The 21,061-nt window shown below is 33.3% G+C and overlaps 2 protein-coding genes across 10 annotated transcripts in view; one reads left to right on the top strand and one right to left on the bottom strand.

Annotated features, from left to right (window-relative positions):
* The window catches only part of enoph1 (enolase-phosphatase 1), a 23,742-nt gene extending 3,666 nt beyond the window's left edge, over window positions 1-20,076 (bottom strand). Inside the window, exons 1-5 of one of the 2 annotated variants that reach the window (XM_073829970.1) lie at window positions 19,888-20,076; window positions 5,894-5,995; window positions 3,520-3,722; window positions 1,398-1,530; window positions 264-387 (exon numbers count right to left, since the gene is read on the bottom strand). In XM_073829970.1, coding sequence (XP_073686071.1) covers window positions 264-387; window positions 1,398-1,530; window positions 3,520-3,722; window positions 5,894-5,995; window positions 19,888-20,076 — 751 coding nt within the window. Of the gene's footprint in view, window positions 1-263; window positions 388-1,397; window positions 1,531-3,519; window positions 3,723-5,893; window positions 5,996-6,094; window positions 6,315-19,887 lie in introns of those variants that run through there. The other variant, XM_073829969.1, reaches the window with a different exon arrangement.
* On the top strand, window positions 8,738-21,061 carry hnrnpdl (heterogeneous nuclear ribonucleoprotein D-like). 8 transcript variants are annotated; one of them, XR_012341804.1, is made up of 9 exons: window positions 8,738-8,954; window positions 9,224-9,392; window positions 13,512-13,673; window positions 13,746-13,877; window positions 17,902-18,007; window positions 18,107-18,265; window positions 19,442-19,537; window positions 19,906-20,010; window positions 20,752-21,061. XR_012341804.1 is itself a non-coding variant. In XM_073829967.1 (8 exons), the coding sequence occupies exons 1-7, from the start codon at window positions 8,866-8,868 to the stop codon at window positions 19,510-19,512; spliced, it is 885 nt and encodes a 294-aa protein (XP_073686068.1). In that variant the 5' UTR covers window positions 8,738-8,865; the 3' UTR covers window positions 19,513-19,537; window positions 20,752-21,061. The 8 variants fall into 8 exon arrangements, 6 of the variants coding, with proteins under 6 accessions (XP_073686068.1, XP_073686069.1, XP_073686065.1 ...); XR_012341803.1 differs by having other exon boundaries at window positions 19,442-20,010; XM_073829967.1 differs by lacking the exon at window positions 19,906-20,010 and having other exon boundaries at window positions 18,107-18,262.

Here is a 21,061-nt window from a genome sequence, read left to right as displayed (position 1 = left end):
CTGTAGCTTCTGAAGGGGGGGGGGGGGGGCTTTTGAATGGAATGGAGATGTGTACATTTTTCTTATTTTGCCTAAACATTATATATTTTTTTTATTTTTATTTTTTCTGCAGAAGCTACAGAAGATAGCATGCATGTTTTATCCTTCTGGAGCATCAGTGAGTGTTTGAACCTTCTGTAATAGTTGCATATGAGTCCCTCAGTTGTCCTCAGTGTGAAGAGATGGATCTCAAAATCATTTTCAACAATGAAAAGTGTACGCACCTCGTGTGACGTCGGTTAAGAACATGATTTCCTCTGGTTGGCATCCGATCCTCTCTGCGATGTTCTCATAGCTCTTACTTTCTACTTTGGCACCAATGTTGGTGTCGAAGTGACCATCAAACAGCTGAGAAAATAAATGTAACAATTCAAAACTTGCAAACCTACATCAATAAATATGTAAAAAAAAAAAAAAATTATATATGTTATAGTATATATATTAAATACCATAATAGTAAAAAGTTTTTTACTTTGACCATTTTTACCATTTAAGGTAAATAACAATGCACCCCCATTTTTATGAAAACTATAAAAGCTACTAATTCAAAATATTTAATAACATTACATAAAAAAAGTGTAATATTTATAAATATTTTATAATAATAAATTATAAATATTAGTTATGGAAAAAAAAATAAAGAAATAGCCTTGGCAACTAACTGAAATGTAGTAAGTCTCAGTACTAAAGTTATAAACTTACTAAAACATAACTAAAATAAAATGTATTAAAGGCTGAACATAAATCAAAACACACAAACATGACAAAAACACACCACTTAAAATTAAAAGCTAATAATTAATAATATTAACTGATAAAAATAAACCTTTCTTAAACTGAAACTAAATTAAAAACGAAAACATATGTAAATAAAAGCGAATTCAAAATATTCATAAATACAATAATAGTAAAATGTTTTACTTTGACCATTTTAAGTAAATACCAATGCAACCCACAAAAAAACTTCTAATTCAGAACATTTAACACAACTACAATAGTATATTAACACTAATAAAATAATATACTGTTGGCATCTAATCAAAACAAGAAATTAAATAATAATCAGCTGGACATTAGTGCAAAATGAACCACTTTAGAATAAGACAGCATCTGAATATTACCAGTCAGGGTTAATTTTTTAATAATGACTTGCCTAAAGGAAATGATCCCTTACATAATTAATCACATGAATCAGTGCAGTGTTTTTTCATGATGCACAAGACCTTCTTTTCTCTCTTTAGAGACTACTGAAGAGATCTGAATCTCATGCACGCACAGGAAATGACATTATGTGTTAATTCAGATGTTGTTCAGAATCCCATCTAAACAGTGCTTATAATCTAATGGACCAGGCTTACATCTAATAGATCGCCTTGGACAGAATAGCCAAAGAGCAGCTTCTGTGCCTCCACACTTCCTGAAGAGTAGATGTAGACCTTCAGGCCACGATGTCTCCACCGCCTGATAGCCGGAACCACATCCTGGTACACCCTGCGACAAAACCACAGCAAAACAAAACAACAACATAACTCACTTTTACTGCATCTAGTGAGAACAGTAATATGAGACCAAACATGGGATAGAAATCATTACAAAGTCTGGGGTTGGTTTTTAAAATGTTTTTAAAGGCTGTTCTGCTCATAAAAGCTGCATTTGTTTGAATATTGAATGCAGTTAAACTGTGTGAAATATTATTGAAAATATGAACGTGAATATGTTAAAATGTAATTTATTTCTGCGATCAAAGCTGAATTTTCAGCATCTTTACTTCAGTCTTCAGCATCACATGATCCTTCAGAAATCATTCTAATATTCTGATTTGCTGCTTGAGAAACATTTCTGATTAATATTAGTATTAAAAACAGCTGCGCTGCTTCATGTTTTTATGGAAACAGGACTATTACTTATTTCAGCATTCACAGATGAATAGGAAGTTCAAAGTAACAGCACTTTTTTTAAAAATAAAAATATTTTGTAACATTATTTTCTGTAGGGTATTCTCTATTTTAAACATATTTACTGTCACTTTTGATCAATTTAATGTGTCTATGATTAAATTAATTACTAAACTCCCTTGTAACCTATCTATATCTTTTGTTTTATTACTTTATGTACACTACCAGTCAAAAGTTTTTGAACAGTAAGATTTTTAATGTTTTGTAAAGAAGTCTCTTCTGTTTACCAAGCCTGCATTTATTTGATCCGAAGTACAGCAAAAACAGTAAAATTTTGAAATATTTTTACTATTTAAAATAACTGCTTTCTATTTGAATATATTTCAAAATGCAATTTATTTCAGTGATTTAAAAGCTGAATTTTCGGCATCATTACTCCAGTCACTTGATCCTTCAGAAATCATCTAATATTCTGATTTGCTGTTAAAGAAACATTTTTATTATCATTATTATTATTATCATCAATATTTAAAGCAGTCAAGTATATTTTTTCAGAATTCTTTAATGAATAGAAAGATCAGCATTAATCTTATTTGTAACATTATACACTATACCATTCAAAAGCCTGGGTTCGGTATAATTTTTTTGGAAAAGATAATGATAAATACATGTTACAAAAGATTTCTATTTCAGATAAATGCTGTTTTACTGAACCTTCTATTCTTTAAAGAAGCCTGAAAATATTCAACTTGGCTGTTTTCAACAATATTAATAATAGATGTTTTTTTGAGCAACAAATCAGCATATTAGAATGATTTCTGAAGGATCACGTGACTGGAGTAATGATGCTAAAAATTAATCTTTGAAATCACTGGAATAAATTACATTTTAAAATATATTAAAAAAGAAAACGGTTTTAAATAGTACAGATATTTCAAAGTTGTACTGTTTTTGTTGTACTTTGGATCAAATAAATGCAAGCTTGTTGAGCAGAAGAGGCTTCTTTACTAAACATTACAAATCTTTTGACTGATGGTGTACAGTTTGTCTTTTTTCAGTTTGTTCGGTTGAAACTTTATCAAAAATCTCTATAAAAAGTTTATTTAAAAATAATAATGTCAGTAAAAAGAAATCTTACTGACCCTAAACCTTTGAACAGCAGTGTATTTTGTATTTTGTGCATTTTGTCTGCACATAAGATGAATGAAATTGTAAAACAGCAATTTTACTTCCCATTTAATACAGAAAATAAAGCTTTCATTCAATCTATTAATTAATCAAAGACATAACTGACAGCTTAATCCACTCTCAGAGTAAGACTTAGTCACAGGTTATATATTTACCATGGATAACAAATGAGTGAAATATGTACATCTGAGTTCGACAAAGTTCTTGAGTGAGTCTGAGAGACTGAAATGCAGATTGCAACTGAATATTGGCTGAAAATGTGTATGCCAGCTGCAGCTACAACCTAATATGATCTCTTATAGTTATTAATAAACAACACAACTATTTACTTTCAAGGTCAGCAGTCTTGTTCAAACACATATGGGCTGTATGCATTGGTAAAGATGAGGTTACTTACTCGCCTTTGATTTTCCCCGTCATATACGCGGCTCTCCACATGTGGCCCTGCAGCTGTTTGAGCGCAGTGCTTTTCCTGTCCGCTGCCATCTGCCACAGGACGTTATCCACAACCTCCCGAATGGCCTTCTCCTCATCTGTGTGAACCGTCTGGTCCACCGCATGAACGTGACACGCTTTATTCTGCCTCAAGTCTTCTTCAGCCTGAAACACAGACAGGGTTCAGCACTGACCATTAGTATCTGTCCTCATTTTTTTTGGACACAAACCTTGCATTTACATTTTTTTTTTTTTGTAAAAAAACAGCAGGGTCATTCTGTGTCAACTCAACCAAAGGTCCCCAGCTCAAATTTTGAATTTTGATTTTGCTAATATTTATTCTAAGGAAAGATAGACATGTACAGTGATGAAAGCCAAAATATTAAATGTCACGGATGAATAATTACAGAGTAATCCACTATTTTGTAGAGGGAGGTCAAAATGGCAATTTTCACCTTAGATTCCGAGTCAAGTTACATACAGGGGGGTAAAAATGACTTTAGAAAGATGGCAGCATCATTATCTTATTTTTGCACAGAGATTGGCAGTTATATTAGTAAAATCTGTTGACTTTAGCAATCTGTGTTGCATTATGTGCCAATGGTGTCCATTCAGAAATGGGAAAACAGCACTTTTCAAATTTTTCTCCAAAGTTTGCATGCCTGTAACTCGAGAAGTATTAATAATATTGTAATGCCCTTTTAGATATTGGGTCTTAACAAACTTTCCTTTTGGCATCTGTATTTTTAATGCCCTATGAGATTCGTTTCCAGAGATATTGGAACTTGAATATGGCTCCAGGAGTAAATCGTTAAAATTTACACATTTTCAGTGGTCAAAAATTACTTCAATACGATGGCAGCACCATTATCCTATTTTTACACAGAGATTGGCAGTTATATTAGTAAAATATGTTGACTTTAGCAATCTGTGTTGCATTATGTGCCAATGGTGACCATTCAAAAACAGGGAAACAGCACTTTTGGGTCTTAACAAACTTCTTTTGGCTTCTTTATTTTTAATGCTCTATGAGATATTGGAACTTGAATATGGCTCCAGGAGTAAATCATTAAAATCTACACATTTTCAGTGGTCAAAAACCAAATGTGGGTCAGTTTAGAAAAATATGACACTTCTTTTATTTTAAAGAGGAATGTCTGAAGACCAAATAACGTTAAAACTGGAGATGTATCTCATTTCTTTCTGTCAAGACCAGTGCATTGAACATACCAGTCTGAGTGCCATAAATATTCTTTTTCCAGAGTTTGCGTGCCTATAACTCAAGAAGTAATAAATATATCTTAATGGTCTTTTAGATATTGGGTCTTAACAAACTTTCCTTTTGGTATATTTATTTTTAATGCCCTATGAGATTCGATTCCAGAGATATTGGAATTTAAATATGGCTCCAGGAGTAAATCGTTAAAATTGACATTTTCAGTGGTCAAAAATTACGTCAATACGATGGCAGCACCATTATCCTATTTTTAAACAGAGATTGGTAGTTATATTAGTAAAATATGTTGACTTTAGCAATCTGTGTTGCATTATGTGCCAATGGTGACCATTCAAAAATGGGGAAACAGCACTTTTGGGTCTTAACAAACTTCTTTTGGCTTCTTTATTTTTAATGCTCTATGAGATATTGGAACTTGAATATGGCTCCAGGAGTAAATCGTTAAAATGTACACATTTTCAGGGATCAAAAACCAAATGTGGGTCAGTTAAAAAAAAAATACAATACTTTTTTTATTTTAAAGAGGTATGTCTGAGGAACAAATAATGTTGATGCATCTCATTTCTTTCTTTCAAGACCAACGCATTGAACATACCAGTCGGAGTGCCATAAATACCGTTTTTCCAAAGTTTGCGTGCCTATAACTCATGAAGTATTAAAAACATTGCAATATGCTTTTAGATTCTAGTTGTTAATAAACTTTTCTTTCCGAATATTATGTATCAAGGCCCTACATCATTCAGTCTCTGAGATATGAGGATCTCGGTGAGGCTTAACGTCCAAATTATTGAATGTTTCCCATTTTCATTGGTCGAAATCCAAACTGAAATTTGGTTGATTTGACACGGAATGACCCAGCATTGTTTTACCATGTTACATGTGCAAAAACCACTGTATAAGTCTGTTTTACCAATACTTTTGGCAATATGTCTTTAGGAGGACTTTGAAGATAAAGCTTTTGTGTTATATTTCAAATAACAACAAGTTACATCCATTATGTAGCACAATATTCTAATACAAATGAAAATAACATTTTAAAACAGTTACTTATGTAGAAATGACTAATGATGATGAAAGGTGTGTTTTGAAAGGTGTTGACCTGTTTTTTGAGCAGATGAACATCTTGTTTGCATTCATCCTCTTCCCAGTGAGCAGAAAGATATTCCTCCAGATTCTCTTTGATGTAAGGAAATAAGATATCCTACATACAAGAGGTAACACAATAAACCATCTGACTGGTTTTCCTCACACATAATGAATATGATTTCTGCGCTCTTCTATTATCTCTATGGGCTCTTACCTTGACAAACGTGATGGGCGTCGTGGTTCCTTCAATGTCCAGAAGAAAGACTCTAGTATTTTCTGATACTGCAATCGCTGCCATTTTTATCAATGGCAAACGATATATATGTTCGTTAAAGTTTTGTGTTTTGTTTGATTTTGTCAGACGAGGAGCTGAGATTTTGACAAATGAATCAATAATAGCACGCAGGCTAGTGTTGAGCTAACACATGGAGCGGTTGGGGGTTGCCAAATCCTGCGGGCAGAAATCCCCACCTTCTGTCAACAGCGAAGCACAGATTGTAATTAATGCTACATTGGTACACATTATTTATGTATTTGCTTTTTTATTTATTTATTTTTTAAATATGTATGTGTGTACATTTGGTACGATATATCATCATATACAACAGTTATATTTAATTAACGTTTAATTAACATTTATATTTAATATAGGTAATATGCATATAATCGTATTATATAAAGTATATAAAATATTAGATTAGTTGTACGCACCTGTTGAGGTTGTAAAATGAATAAAGGAAATGTTAATTTTAAAAGTAATTAAAAATGCGTGTCGCTGTATGTATAGCTTTAAGCAGTTTCGTTTTTTTTAAATCTGGCAACACAGTTGGGAAGGGCCGTTGAGCAAGGAAGTTATTTTTTTTTTTCGTTTTATTTATTTATTGGAAAACTGGTTATATAAAGCAAATCAAATTCTTCATATAAAGAACTAAACACGAGTTTTCCTTTATGAGTCCCTTTTTCCTTATTAATAATTTGAATTTGATATATTGTTGTTATTATTAAAGTATACATTGCATTTTTGCAGCAAGGGCTGTTAGAGTATTCATTCATTTATATGCAAAATTGGTTGTATAAAGAAAATAATTGTTCATATAAAGAATTGCACACGTTCTTTATTTTTTCTGTTAAAATATTTTCTTTATTTATATATATGCAATTGTTATAATGCTGTTGTTATTATTATTATTATTATTATTATTATTATTATTATTATTATTATTAAGGTATACATTAAATTCTATTTATTTTTATTTTTTAGTTTATTTATATATATATATATATATATATATAAATAACACTTTTACCTATTGTGTGAAATTAATTCATTCATCATTATTATTATTATGAAGGTATACATCGGATTTTATTTATTTTAATTTTTATTTTAATTATGTAATTATTTATTATTACTTGGGAAGGGCAGCATTTTTTTATTTATTTTTTTTATTTTTTTTATTTTTTGCAGAACTGGTTGTATAAAGAAAAGGCCATGATCTTTATCTTCTTCATTAAACAAAATAATTCTTCATCTTCATTTATTTGCAATTACTCGATTGTTTTTGTTGTTATTATTATTACTATTAATATTGTTATTATTATCATTATTATTAATATTATTAAGGTATACATTGGATTTATTTTATTTTATTTATTTTTTTGCACCTGGCAACAAGGTTGGGAAGGGCAGCATATATAAAAGGCTGCATATATAAATAAAACACTTACCTATTGTGTAAAAATCATTAATTCATCATGCACTTATTTTTTGTTTTGTTTTGTTTTGTTTTGTTTGCAAAACCGGTTGTATAAAGAAAATGATTCTTCATATAAAAAATTGAGCATGTGCTTTATCTTTTTTCTTAAACATATTCTTAAATATTTTCATTTATATATTTTTATTTGTTATATTATTATTATTATTATTATTATTATTATTATTAATGTATACATTGGATTTTATTTATTTTTATTTATTTATTTTTCATCTGGCAACAAGGTTGGGAAGGGCAGCATATATAAAAGGCACTTTTAGGCTAACTATTATGTAAAATTCATTAATTCATCATGCATTATTTTGTAGTGAAAACAGGATTTTTCCAAAAATGGTTGTAAAAAAAAATTCTTCATATAAAGAATTATACACCATCTTTATCTTTTTCCTTAAACAAATTATTATCTTCATTTATATATTTGTAATTCATTATTATTATTAATACTATTATTATTATTATTATTATTATTAAGGTATACATTTTATTTATTTATTTTTTATTAAACACAATTTTTTTTCTTTATCTAATTAAAGATATGCATAAAGAATTAAACACAATCTTTATCTTTTTCCTTAAACATTATTATTATAAACATTATTATTATTATTTTCTTTATTTATATATTTGCAATTGTTATATTGTTGTTGTTATTATTACTATTACTATTGTTTTTGTTATTTCTAAAATAATTATTAGTCAGAGTATTCAATTTAGTAATAATGTACCTTGTCTTGACCTTCTTGACCTTCATAAAGTTTTCTTTTTCACTGTTGTCGTTTTTTAAGGCATTTTACTCGATGCTAGAAGTTTCTTTTTTGTTAGTACTCTACACAGTGGTTTCAGTAATAATTAGAAATATTTAATAACGAAATTATTATTATTAACTGGGTTATTAATTATATTAAAAAACAAACAAAAACATTGTGATTAGATGTATCTTTTATACATAACAAAGCGTTTACCGTTTAAATATATATTATAATATTTACTATGTATGTTTTATTTTACTGTTATTCGAGTATTTGCCGCTATTATCGTAAGCCCCGCCCACTCCTCCTCTTCCTCGTGCAGACGGATTTCGTCACTGATCTCCCTCCGCCATTTTAATCAACGCGGCACTTTATTCGTGTTGAAGTCTTTGACCTTTTAATACCGCGGTAATATAATCTGTTACATAGTAAGCGTCGGATCAAACCACATATACTCCAAAATGCAGGCCGAAGAGCAAGGTGACTTCAGCACCGACGAGTTTCCCGAAGGCTCCAAGATAAACGCCAGTAAAAACCAGGAGGATGACGGGTGAGTCTGGAGCGAGGCCTTCGCGGCGCAACCGGGCGATTAAAATGTGGACTTTAAAGGAATGAGAACATGTTTTCATCATTAATTCACATCCATGCCGTTCTAAACGCTTGTATTATTCATACGCATAGTGTTAAACATATCATCGAGCTCAAGATAAGCGCGTCCTAACGTTAGCATCAGAAGGCTAATGTCTAACTTGGTCGTATTTCCTACATGCATCAGCAGCAGCAAACGTGTGCATTGATTTGAATGCTGTTTTTGTGTAGGAAAATGTTCATTGGTGGACTCAGTTGGGACACCAGCAAGAAAGACCTTGCTGACTACCTGTCCAAGTTTGGAGAGGTCCTTGACTGCACCATCAAAACAGACCCCATGACCGGACGCTCCAGGGGGTTTGGGTTCGTGCTCTTCAGAGATGCCGAAAGTGTTGATAAGGTAAATGCTCCCTGTCAGTTCTTACCTTCACTGTTAACAATATTTTGGCATCTTGTTTTAGAGCTGCTCGATTTCAGCAAAAAACGCCATTATTTTGGTCAATACTGTAATCATGATTATGACGGTCCAAAACTTTATATTAGTGATTAATTTAAAGATAACAATACAGCAGAAAACGATACAAAAAAAAAAAAAAAAAAAACACTGAATACTTTAATGCAAGTCTACAGTAGAGCTGTCACTATCGAATCTGTCAATGATTCTGACGATTAATCGCGTAATCGGATAATTATTTTTTGTAATAATAAAGTAGACCTAAGTTAAAGGAACACTCCACTTTTTCTTTTTTTGGAAATAGGCTCATTCTCCAACTCCCCCCGAGTTAATAAGTTGAGTTTTACCGTTTTGAAATCCATTCAGCCGTTCTCCTGTTCTGGCGATATCACTTTTAGCATAGCTTAGCATAGATCATTGAATCCTATGAGACCAATAGCATCGCGTTCAAAAATGACTCTTCTGTAGTTATATCGGGTACTAAGACCGGCGGAAAATGTAAAGCTGCGATTTTCTAGGCTGATAAAATTAGGAACTACACTCCCATTCCGGTGTAATAGTCAAGGAAGTTTGCTGCCGTAATAAGGCTGAAGCAGGAGCAGTAATATCATGCAGTCCATATTACGGCAGCAAACTTCCTTGACTATTACGCCGGAATGGGAGTGTAGTTCCTAATCTTATCAGCCTAGAAAATCGCAGCTTTACATTTTCTGCTGGTCTTAGTACCCGATATATAACTGCAGAAGAGTCAAGTTTGAAATATAACAAATATGGAAACTCGTTGGTAATTTTTTTAATGCAATGTTATTGGTCTAATAGGATTCAATGATCTATGCTAAAAGTGATATCGCCAGAACAGGAGAACTTATTAACTCGGGGGGAGTTGGAGAATGAGCCTATTTCCAAAAAAAGTGGAGTGTTTCTTTAACAATAGCATTTAAAGTCACTTAAGTACATATATAATAGCAATGAGGCAATAATAATTAGTTCAAAAGAAGTATCAAACGCAAGTAGTTTATTGAACAAAACTGTTCAAATACATAATGTATTATAAACAGTAAAGCTAATGTACATTATGCATTATAGCAAATGCCTGCAGAGGGCGCCAACGGCCTGACGATTTTTGTAAACTTTAATATTTGTTTAATTCTTGTTTAATATTGACTCAACAAACATTTAATTCAGATATCCACTTAATCTTTAATATTTGGCCATTTCTTTACGACGGAAATGCTACAGGCACAGTCATTTGTTGAATATATGGACATCAAAATGTGTAAAAAGGGAGAGGGTTTAAACTTTTATTTTGAAATCGCGATGAACAGTCAGCATATGGAGATGTACTGATGTATTCTCCTGTGTTTGCGTAGAGTTATAAATGATATACCTTACAAATCTGATGAAATGGCACACGTTGGGTTCCCAGATAAACGTTATTATAAACCAAAACTCACAATCACATGCGGAGATAGAGTATGAGACGCTCCACACTAGGGTTGTCACGATACCATAAAAATGACTTACGATACTATACCAGCTGAAGTATCACGATACCAAGTAGTATCGCGATACCATGCAGTATTTTGTTCATTTAAAATTCTATTCTACAAAATGAATCAAAATTTCATAAATGAAAAGATTTTTTCTCTAAATATTTCATTAATGTGAATGAATGACTGGCTATTGTTTTCCACGAAATCATGTCAACATAACTCATCTTAGCAATGCGCAGAAGCTGCATGAAGTGACATTTAGATGTGGTATTTATATATTTAGACTTTATTTATAATTGCATAAATTATAGATTAAAGATGAATGTTTTAAATACAAAACACTGAATGTAGAAATATTATGGTAAAGAATGTAATATGATGAGAAACTTAAAACCGCCAGCAGGTGGCAGCAGTGTTTGTGATTGAATCACTGAGTTGTTCAAACGATTCTTTCAAAACGGCTGAATCAGGAGTGAATCAAATGACTGTTTTTATGAATGGCTTAGTGATTCAGTGAATCAATGATTCGCCCAACCAACGCGGATATGGATTTGAACACAGAAACGAAACAAAAACATCTTACTGAACTGTCAGGAGCATTTTTGCTTGCATATCTTGAAAGTAAGCAGCTTATATATTAAAACATATTAATTTATAATATAAAAAATATATATAATGATTAATAAGAACAAAGTGGAAAGCAGTTGGAATGGAATTGCATTCGTGTCGTGATCAACGATCATTCCAGAAACGAATTATTTCACCTGTTCTAAAAGTGGGCAAAGGAATGAAAATACAAAAAAACTTTAAATATGTTGAATAAGTGATTCTTGAACTGCTATTTTTTAAATAACATCAGACGGTCTGAATCAGACCCTCTCTTCTGATAAACTGCAGCGTGAACAACGACGTGCGCGTGCACCTTCTCATTTCAAACTGAACTGAAGCGTCGGGAAACACTAAATACCATATAAAGCGTAGACACAGCCTGTAATACACATGTGCTGGCGTGCATGTTCAAATGAACGTTTTAAACCGTGTTCCTGCCGTGCATACAACATATCTTACGGTCCTACAGTGTGGACGATACTACCGTTCCAAAAATGCAATGGCACCGCGGGTATTTTTAAGCTTTAGTATCGCGATACTACCGTAGTACCGGTATACCGTGCAACCCTACTCCACACATGTAAATGATAACAGTTCCGATCTGAAATGCACGTAATTAACGCACATATTTTAAACCTGCATACCTGCATCGCATATTTAATTGAGTCGTAGCGTTTGGCAGATTTTAATAGCATTATGCTTTATTATCATTTTTAGATGGGTTTAATATGTGGAATGCGCTACTTCCGGTATTTTGCTGATTATTCGACACGGGCAAAATGCAATAAAGGATTTTTTTAAATTGAATACTGAAGTAGAATCGAGGAATCGTTACAGCCTTATACTACAGAAATTGAATGTAATTAATTGAATGTAAAATAAAACAGCGTCACTGTTAGAATTAAACATGCTATGTTTCTTATTAAAACTACAAAAGTCCTTCATTCAAGAGCAGTGAGTGATTTTTCTCTTTGGATTTTTACATTTTATTAATATTAAGCCCAGAGAAGGCAGAAGGAATATTATTTGTTGCTGCTTTAAAGGAGCAGTTCCCTTTCAGAACCAAATTTTGCAGATACTGTACTCTCCCCTTGTCATCCAAGATGTTCATGTCTTTCTTTCTTCAGTCGTAAAGAAATTGTTTTTTGAGTAAAACATTTCAGGATTTCTCTCCATATAATGGACTTCTACGGAGTATGAACTTCCAAAATGCAGCTTCAAATGGCTCTAAACGATCACAGCCGAGGAATGAAGGGTCTTATCTAGCAAAACGATGGGTTATTTTCTAAAAATAAAAATGCTCGGCAAGATGAGTGTTTGAGATTAAAAAGGATATAAGTTGTAAATGTTTTTAGAAAATAACCAATCGATTCACTAGATAAGGCTCTTCTTTCTCGGCTGGGATCCTTTAGAGCCCTTTGAAGCTGCATTTAAACTACATTTTGGAAATACAATATCGGGGGCACCATAGAAATCCACTATATGGAGAGAAATCCTCAAAAAAACCACCATTTTTTATGACTGAAAAAAGAAAGACATGAACATCTTGGATGACAAGGGGGTTCATGAATAATCACCAAGCGCCTCATTTTGAAATATTTTTGTGTATTTGACAGTTTAGGCGCACCTTGAGCTAAAAGATAACTTTACATGTCCGTGTTCTGCTCCGTTTCTGAGCGCAGACACAGAACAGCGCAAGTTTGCTTACATGCTATTAAAAACACAACATTAAAGAAACAAATAAATTAAACACGTCCCATTTTATGAAAGATGAAAGTCACGTTACATGATTTTGCTGATTTGCATGTGAAATTAGGCTTTTATGGAGGAGCGAAATCGCACTACTGGTAAGGGGGCGGAAGGGGGCGATTACTGCATTTTCATGATAGTTTGAAGCAGAAACCGAATTTTGTTTAATTGCACAGCCCTATCTTGTTCATAGCAGCTTGTTTGGTGTGTTTAGGTGCTAGAGCTCAAGGAGCACAAGCTGGATGGGAAACTGATTGATCCCAAGAGAGCCAAAGCTATTAAGGGTAAGGAGCCCCCCAAGAAGGTGTTTGTCGGTGGGCTGAGTCCAGACACGTCTGAGGAACAGATCCGGGAGTACTTTGGAGCGTATGGGGAGGTGAGTAGCTTTAAATAATTTTTTTGGGATGTTTACCACATAAACTAATCTGTGTATTTTTTGTCTCAAAAGATTGAAAACATTGAGCTGCCCATGGACACCAAAACAAATGAAAGGAGGGGGTTCTGCTTTGTGACGTACGTTTTAGAGGATCCCGTTCAGAAACTGCTGGAGAACAGATACCATCAAATTGGATCAGGGAAGGTATGTTGATATTATGTTGATGACGCATTTATGTTAATCTGGATAAATAAATCTGTTCATAGATGTCGTCCATCTTGGTTGTTGTTTTATATATTATATTTTTACACTACCATTTAAAAGTTTGGGATCAGTAATGATTTTTTTTTTAAAGAAATTATTGCTTTTATTCAGCAAGTATACATTAACTTAATCAGAAGTGACTGAAAATGTATTTACAGGGTTCCCGCGGGTCCTTAAAAAGTCTTAATGTCTTAAATTCAGATTCGATGGGTCTTAAATATTTTTGGTCACATTATTGCTAAAATATCTTAAGTCTGACGGACCTAATGACTGTTTACAATCATTGGACAATCTTTTATTTTTTCTTCCCTCGCGGTAGTTAATGTGTCATCATCAGTCAGAATCGCAGTAGCAGAATACAGGTCGAACTGCCTTTTTTCTGTAAATAATGTTCTCAATTATTATAGTAACATATAGGTACCACCAGCATTCCAGCTAGTTATTTTTTTTTTACTTGCCCGACCAGACGAACAGCCTGATTAAAACTTAAAAAAAATAATAATAATAACCAGCAAGGCATCGAAACTCAAGAGTCATTCTTTGTTCTGATTTTAATACATGCGACGTAAACGATTGATAATGTATTTCTGGTATCAAGGTCAAAACAGCACACCTAAAGAAACTCAGAAGAAACACAGAGGTACATTTTCAAAATGTGCAGTAGGGCTGGACCAGAATATTCGATTATTCAAATATTCGTTCGGTGGGTTGGCATTCGATTTTAAATTTTGACATTCGAATGTTCTGTTTTTTATTTTTTATACACCTTGCATCCCCCGCGAAACGGTTCTCATTCGCGCTTAAATATGAAGAAGATCAGACTGCTGTGCCACTAACAGAGACAGCAAAAAAAAAAAAAAAAGAGAGAGAGAGAGATGAGAGATTGAGCAATATTTGAGAGACACTATAAAATATTGGGGGGGGGGGGGGGGGATAAACTAGTATTTGGCACAAAGATGAAGTTGACAATCCTGACTCGTTCGCCATTTGCTCATTGGACGCGCCTTTGAATTATTTAAATAATTTTTTTTCAGTTTCGGATGATATATTAGTCTTACCTTTATGAGCAAAAATGAAGTTTCACATAGCGCTGGCGCCTCCGTGTTCTGCAAAGTGCACTTCAGCTTCACTCTCCGCACAAACGATTGGATATGCGCCTAATAGCACACATTTATCTAGGTTAGACGATTCAACTAATATTGTGATATGCTTTAAGTTTTTTATATCTATGGATTTTAATTGAAATCGTGAAAACTTGAGACGGCTAAATTGATCTGTCTGCCGCTGACCGCTTGGTTGTTACTTTAAAAAACTAAAAACTTAAATTTAACAAATAAAAATTGTTCCAAATATATTTCTAAATTAACTTTATAACCTAAATAAACGAAAACAAATGTAATCACTTTGCTATTAAAAACAGCAGCTGTGCAATGGGGAAGAGAAAGAGAAAAAAGACCGGTTCCAGACGGACTCGGGACAGTAATTCTGATGAGCTGTTGGAGAATATTGTCTCCTGATATGAAAAGTTCACTGTATATTGTAGTAATAAATATCATTCATGACAGTGAGGAAATGTAGTTTTCTTTTTACATTAAACACATTAAATATTACATATGTATGTGATATAATGTGTATTTACATTACAGGTTTAGGTCTTAAATTTCGTATAAGGTGGTATTAAAAAGGTTTTATGTCTTAAAATACACGTCAAATCTGCAGGAACCCTGATTTATAATGCTACAAGTGTTTGCCATTTCAAATACATGCTGTTAAATGATTGTAAAGAGTGTTTTATCATTCATTGTTGGCTAGTAGAATATTTAATGGAAAAGCTAAAACACAGCAAAAAATGTACTTTTTTTCATTAATTGAACACAAGAAACCATCATTTGGAAATGTAAATATATGTATAATATATATTTGTCTGTAAACTGATGCTTACACTGTGTGCATAATTATTAGGCACGTTGATATTTTGGTCATATTTTTTTCCAAGCACATTTTACCAATCCCAAACCACATCAATCTTAATAACTACTATTAGTTTTGTATTTAATCATTTATAGGTGATATATAATTGTCCATGAAAGCTGGAAGTGAAAAACTCCTTATATTCAGATGTGCACATTTTCTTTTACAGATAGAATGAGCCAAAAAAGAGATTTAACTCTTAAAACTATTAAATACCCATGAGACGTATGCAATACTGGAGTTTGCAAAATTAAGGCATGACCATTGGACAGTGAAATGCTTGTTAAGTTAGCACGGACAGAAAAAAAACAGGTGGAGAAGAAAAGACATGCATTAACTGCAAAAAAAAAAAAAAAGAATTAAGTTGAAGAATTGGGTGTAAAAACCATCAGGAACTATTTAGTCTCCAGTGCCACTATTTTCCAAAACTGCAACCTACCTGGAGTCTCCGGAAGTGCAATGTGTCAGGTCCTTAAAGAGTTCGCTTGGGTAAAAAAATCCTGAAAATGTACCCTTACTTGGAAATACATGAAGACTGTTGTTTATTTTATAGGCTTTATAGACAGATATGTTGAGAGTGACTCTTGAAGGACCAGCATCACATCCTCTTAAACAACCCTTTCAAGAATTTATCTTCCAGAATCTGGCAGGGAGTTCGTTTAGTCCATCTCTGCAAGTCAGACTTTCCAGGATAGGAGATGGACCAAAACTGAAGTCCCAAAATGCGCAGCCAGATTCTTAATAGAGTTATAAGAGTATAAGAGGATGTGATGCTGGTCCTTCAAGAGTCACAAAAAAACAGTCTTAATGTATTTCACAACACTTCAGCATGCTACTTTTATAAAGTGAGGGCCATTTCTTAGGCTCTCTGAGAACCTGACACATTGCACATCTGGAGACTCCAGGTAGGTTGCAGTTCTGGAAAACGGTGGCACTGGAGACTTGATGGTTTCACACCTAATTCTTCACCTTAATTCTTCAATTTTTTTGCAGTTAACATCTTTTCTTCTCCACCTGCTCTTTCTGACCATGCAGACCCAACAAGCGTTTCGCTGTCTAATGGTCATGCCTTAACTTTGCAAATTCTGGCATTGCATTTAATAGTTTTTGACTTTTCAGTCTGAGCTAAATCTCTTTTTTGGCTCATTTTATCTGTAAAAGAAACCCTGCCTAATAATTCTGCACACCTGGATATAAGGAGTTTTAGACAATTATATATCACTTATAAATAATTAAATACACAATTATTAGTAGTAATTAAGATTGATGTGGTTTGGAATTGGTCAAATGTGACCCTGGACCACAAAACCAGTCGTAAGGTTAAATTTGACAAAACTGAGATTTATACACCATATGAAAGCTCAATAAATAAGCTTTCTATTGATGTATGGTTTGTTAGGATCGGACAATATTTGACTGAGATACAGCTATTTGAAATCAGAAATCTGAGGGTGCAAAAAAATCAAAAAGACTGAGAAAATCACCTTTAAAGTTGTCCAAATTAGGTTCTTAACAATGCATTTTACTAATCAAAAATTACATTTTGATATGTTTACAGTAGGAATTTTACAAAAAATCTTCATGGAACATGATCTTTACTTAATTTCTTAATGATTTTTGCCATAAAAGAAAAATCAATAATTTTGACCCATGCAATGTATTTTTGGCTATTGCTACAAATATACCCCAGCGACTTAAGACTGGTTTTGTGGTCCAGGGTCACAAATGTGCTTGGGGTGGAAAAAATATAACCAGAATCCTCCTCTTCCTTTTCTTGCTCCTTCATATTGAGGTTAAATGTGTTTTGGTTTTACAGTGAGAAATGGCATTGTACATGCGTACATGTTGATAATAAAGCATTATGAAAAACCATAACGGCCACTTAAAAAGCGAAATTTCAAAGATAATAATGCACTTTCACTTCCATTTCTGTGAATAAATCTGTACATTATCCAGACTGCATGAAGGTAATGTTGTCTATCTTTGTTGTTAGTGTGAAGTCAAAGTTGCCCAGCCTAAAGAAGTTTACAGGCAGCAGCAGGGCAGATCAGACCGAGGCTTTGGAGGAGGACGAGGAGGTTTCAGAGGCCGTGGAAGAGGTTTGCAAATCTAGAGATTACTCCACTCGTTGGTAAACTGGAGACATTAACTCTAGTAGTTCTTAAATTAAAAGGGCTCCTCTGACTCTTTGTGAACAGGACAGGGCTATAATCAAGGATACAACAACTACTACGGCCAGAACTATGGAGGCTACGGCAACGGATACAACCAGGGCTATAATGGCTACTCTGGTTATGACTATTCAGGATACAACTATCCCAATTATGGCTATGGACAAAGCTATGATGATTACAGTGGTAATATTGCACACAATTGTTTGCTTATTGTTTAACCCAAGCTTTGATATGCATGTATTTTTTCCCCAGCTTTTAGGAAGTTGTTAGCTATATAAAAAAATACTTACATTGGGGTATAATTTAGTTAAATTGTTGCAAATTTGGAATTTTTAAGCAACTTGTAAACAAATGTATTTGTAAATATATCTCAACCGTTAAATCATACAAGTATGAAAAGGTTACAAAAATGTTATCTGTAATAAATATTATAAAACTGTTTTAAATATAATGTATTCATTTTAATACCATATAATATATATATACACATACATACACTACCAGCTAAAAGTTTTTGAACCCTAAGATTTAATGTATTGTTTTTTTTTTATAAAGAAGTCTCTTCTGCTCACTGAGCCGAAGCAGTAATATTGTGAAATATTTGTACTATTTAAAATAACTGCTTTCTATTTGGATACATTTAAAAATGTAATTTACTGTTGTGATTAAAGTTGAATTTTCAGCATCATTACTTCAGTCTTCAGTGGTTCACATGATGCTGATTTGCTGTTCAAGAAACATTTATTATTATTATTATTATCATCAATATGTAAAACAGTTCAAATAAGAATAAAAAGATCCAAAGATCAGCATTTATCTGAAAAAAAAACAAGCTTGTGTAACATACACTATACCATTTAAAAGCTGGAGTCAGTGTATATATTTTTTTGTGCAAAGAAATGATAGAAATGAATACTTTTATTTAGCAAGGATGCTATCAAAAGTGATGAAGACATTTATAATGTTACAAAATATTTCTATTTTCTTTCTTAAAAGAAACCTGACAAAATTCTACAATGCTGTTTTCAACATAACAATGTTTTTTGAGCAGCACACCAGAATATTAGGATGATTTCTGAAGACTGGAGTAATGGTGCAAAAAATTCAGCTTTGACATCACAAGAATAAATTACATTTTAAAATATATGTTAAAATAGAAAGCAGTTCTTTTAAATAGTAAAAGTATTTCAAAATGTTACTGTTTTTGCTGTACTTTGGATCAAATTAAATGCAGGCTTGCTCTTTAAAAAAAACACAATCTTTTGACTGGTAGCGTATATTTCAAATAAAAGACAAGTAGCGAATTAAAAAACCCGTTTTGATGCATGTATTATATTATATTTGTCATTTGTTTTGTAGGCCAACAGAGCAGTTATGGCAAGGCCTCACGGGAAAGCGGAAACCATCAGAACAGCTACCAGCCGTATTGACACAGTGACTAAACACACGCTCACGGTAAGGTCACATGTTTGCTGCGCTCTAGAGCCGACCTCACTATGTTAAAGATCAATAGACACTATCTGACAGCCCTAATGCCTACGCACATGCACCCGAATTGAATACATGTCTATAGATCTTTAATGACTGATGTTTGTGTAGCCATTTTGCCTTTTGTAGCGTGGCAGAAAAACGTAAGCGTTTTTCTGTGGGTTTTCCTCTTCCTCCTCCTGCTTTAACAGGTGATCATAATGGAATAACATAGAGAGTTGATAGCAATGCTAACAGGTAAAGTACAGCTAAAGGGGTACAGAGTAAGGGCGCCTCTCCTTATTTTTCCTTTCTTTCCCTAATTCTGATTATTGTACCTTGTTTGTACCTGCCAGCGGGGACTTCATTGCAGGCCGTGTGTCACCTGACCACGACATTCTCTGGGCGTCGCACATAGCGGGCAGAGAGCACGGCATGCACAAGAAAAGCGCTGTCCTGTGGTATGGTCTCTTCAAACTTCCTGTACCAGCGTAAAACAAACAAACAGACAAAGGAGATTCCCCCATTTTCCTTAAGTTGTTGGTTTTCGTTAACAGTTCCAAATGTGTTTTTTACAGGACTTTATTAACGTAACCTAAAAGTGATTCATAACTGCTTTGTTGTATTCTCTTTTTTCAATTGTAGTGCTCTTGTGTTTCAGTTGTGGAGCTTCAGTGATTTATTCATTTTTTTATTTTATTAATTTGTTTGATTGATTTCAGTCACCTCCCTTGTAAACGATTGCATAAACTCTCTCATAATGCTTGCTTTTTCTTTAGAGGCCCTAGAGAACTTCAAATGGGTACACCTCAAGGCTTTTTCTTAAGCATAGCTTTTAAAGATCATATGTAAAGTGGGTTTACCAAGCCATGAAAAGCTGACAAATCTGTGTTAGACAGATCGATCTAACTTGTGTATTGGCTAAACGCAAATTGCAATTTTCGGCCTAAAGGGGAAAAGACGTTTGGGCTCGCTCCTCGGTTGGTCGACCGACCGCCTGGAGCCGAAGCTTTTGCTGGCTTACGAGCTGTTTTGTCAATCTAAGACATCGTCGCACATATGATCTTTAATGTTTAATGATGGTTTTCCTAGTTTAAAATCGACAGCTCAAGAAGTTAAACACTGAAACATGGACGTGCTGTTTTTGTTTTCTTTCACCTGTCCACATCAGAGTGGTTCATCTTGCGTATCTTCTCTTGTAGGTCGGCAGGCTGACTTCGACATTGCTCCTCGGAGGCAGCTTGTGGAATCCTGTCCTTAAACAACTATAAAAAAAAAAAAAAAAGAACGTTATTCAGTCCTCTGGGGGACGAATTCAGTGTCTAACCTTGTAAATAGCGAGGCGTTTTGTTTCCAAGTTTGTCTTATTCCGTGCTTTGTTCAGATTGAACCTGTAGGTTTTGTGCTGATGTGTTCTTAAGTCTTGAATAGATAAAAGTGTCCTTTATTTTGTATTTTAGTTCTTTTCCTGAAGGTTTTTGGATAAAGGGATTAAAAACTGAGAAAAATAAA

The sequence above is a fragment of the Garra rufa genome, chromosome 23, assembly GCF_049309525.1.
Source record: "Garra rufa chromosome 23, GarRuf1.0, whole genome shotgun sequence".
NCBI classification, from domain to species: Eukaryota; Metazoa; Chordata; class Actinopteri; order Cypriniformes; family Cyprinidae; genus Garra; species Garra rufa.
This window is presented reverse-complemented; position numbering and strand designations above follow the sequence as displayed.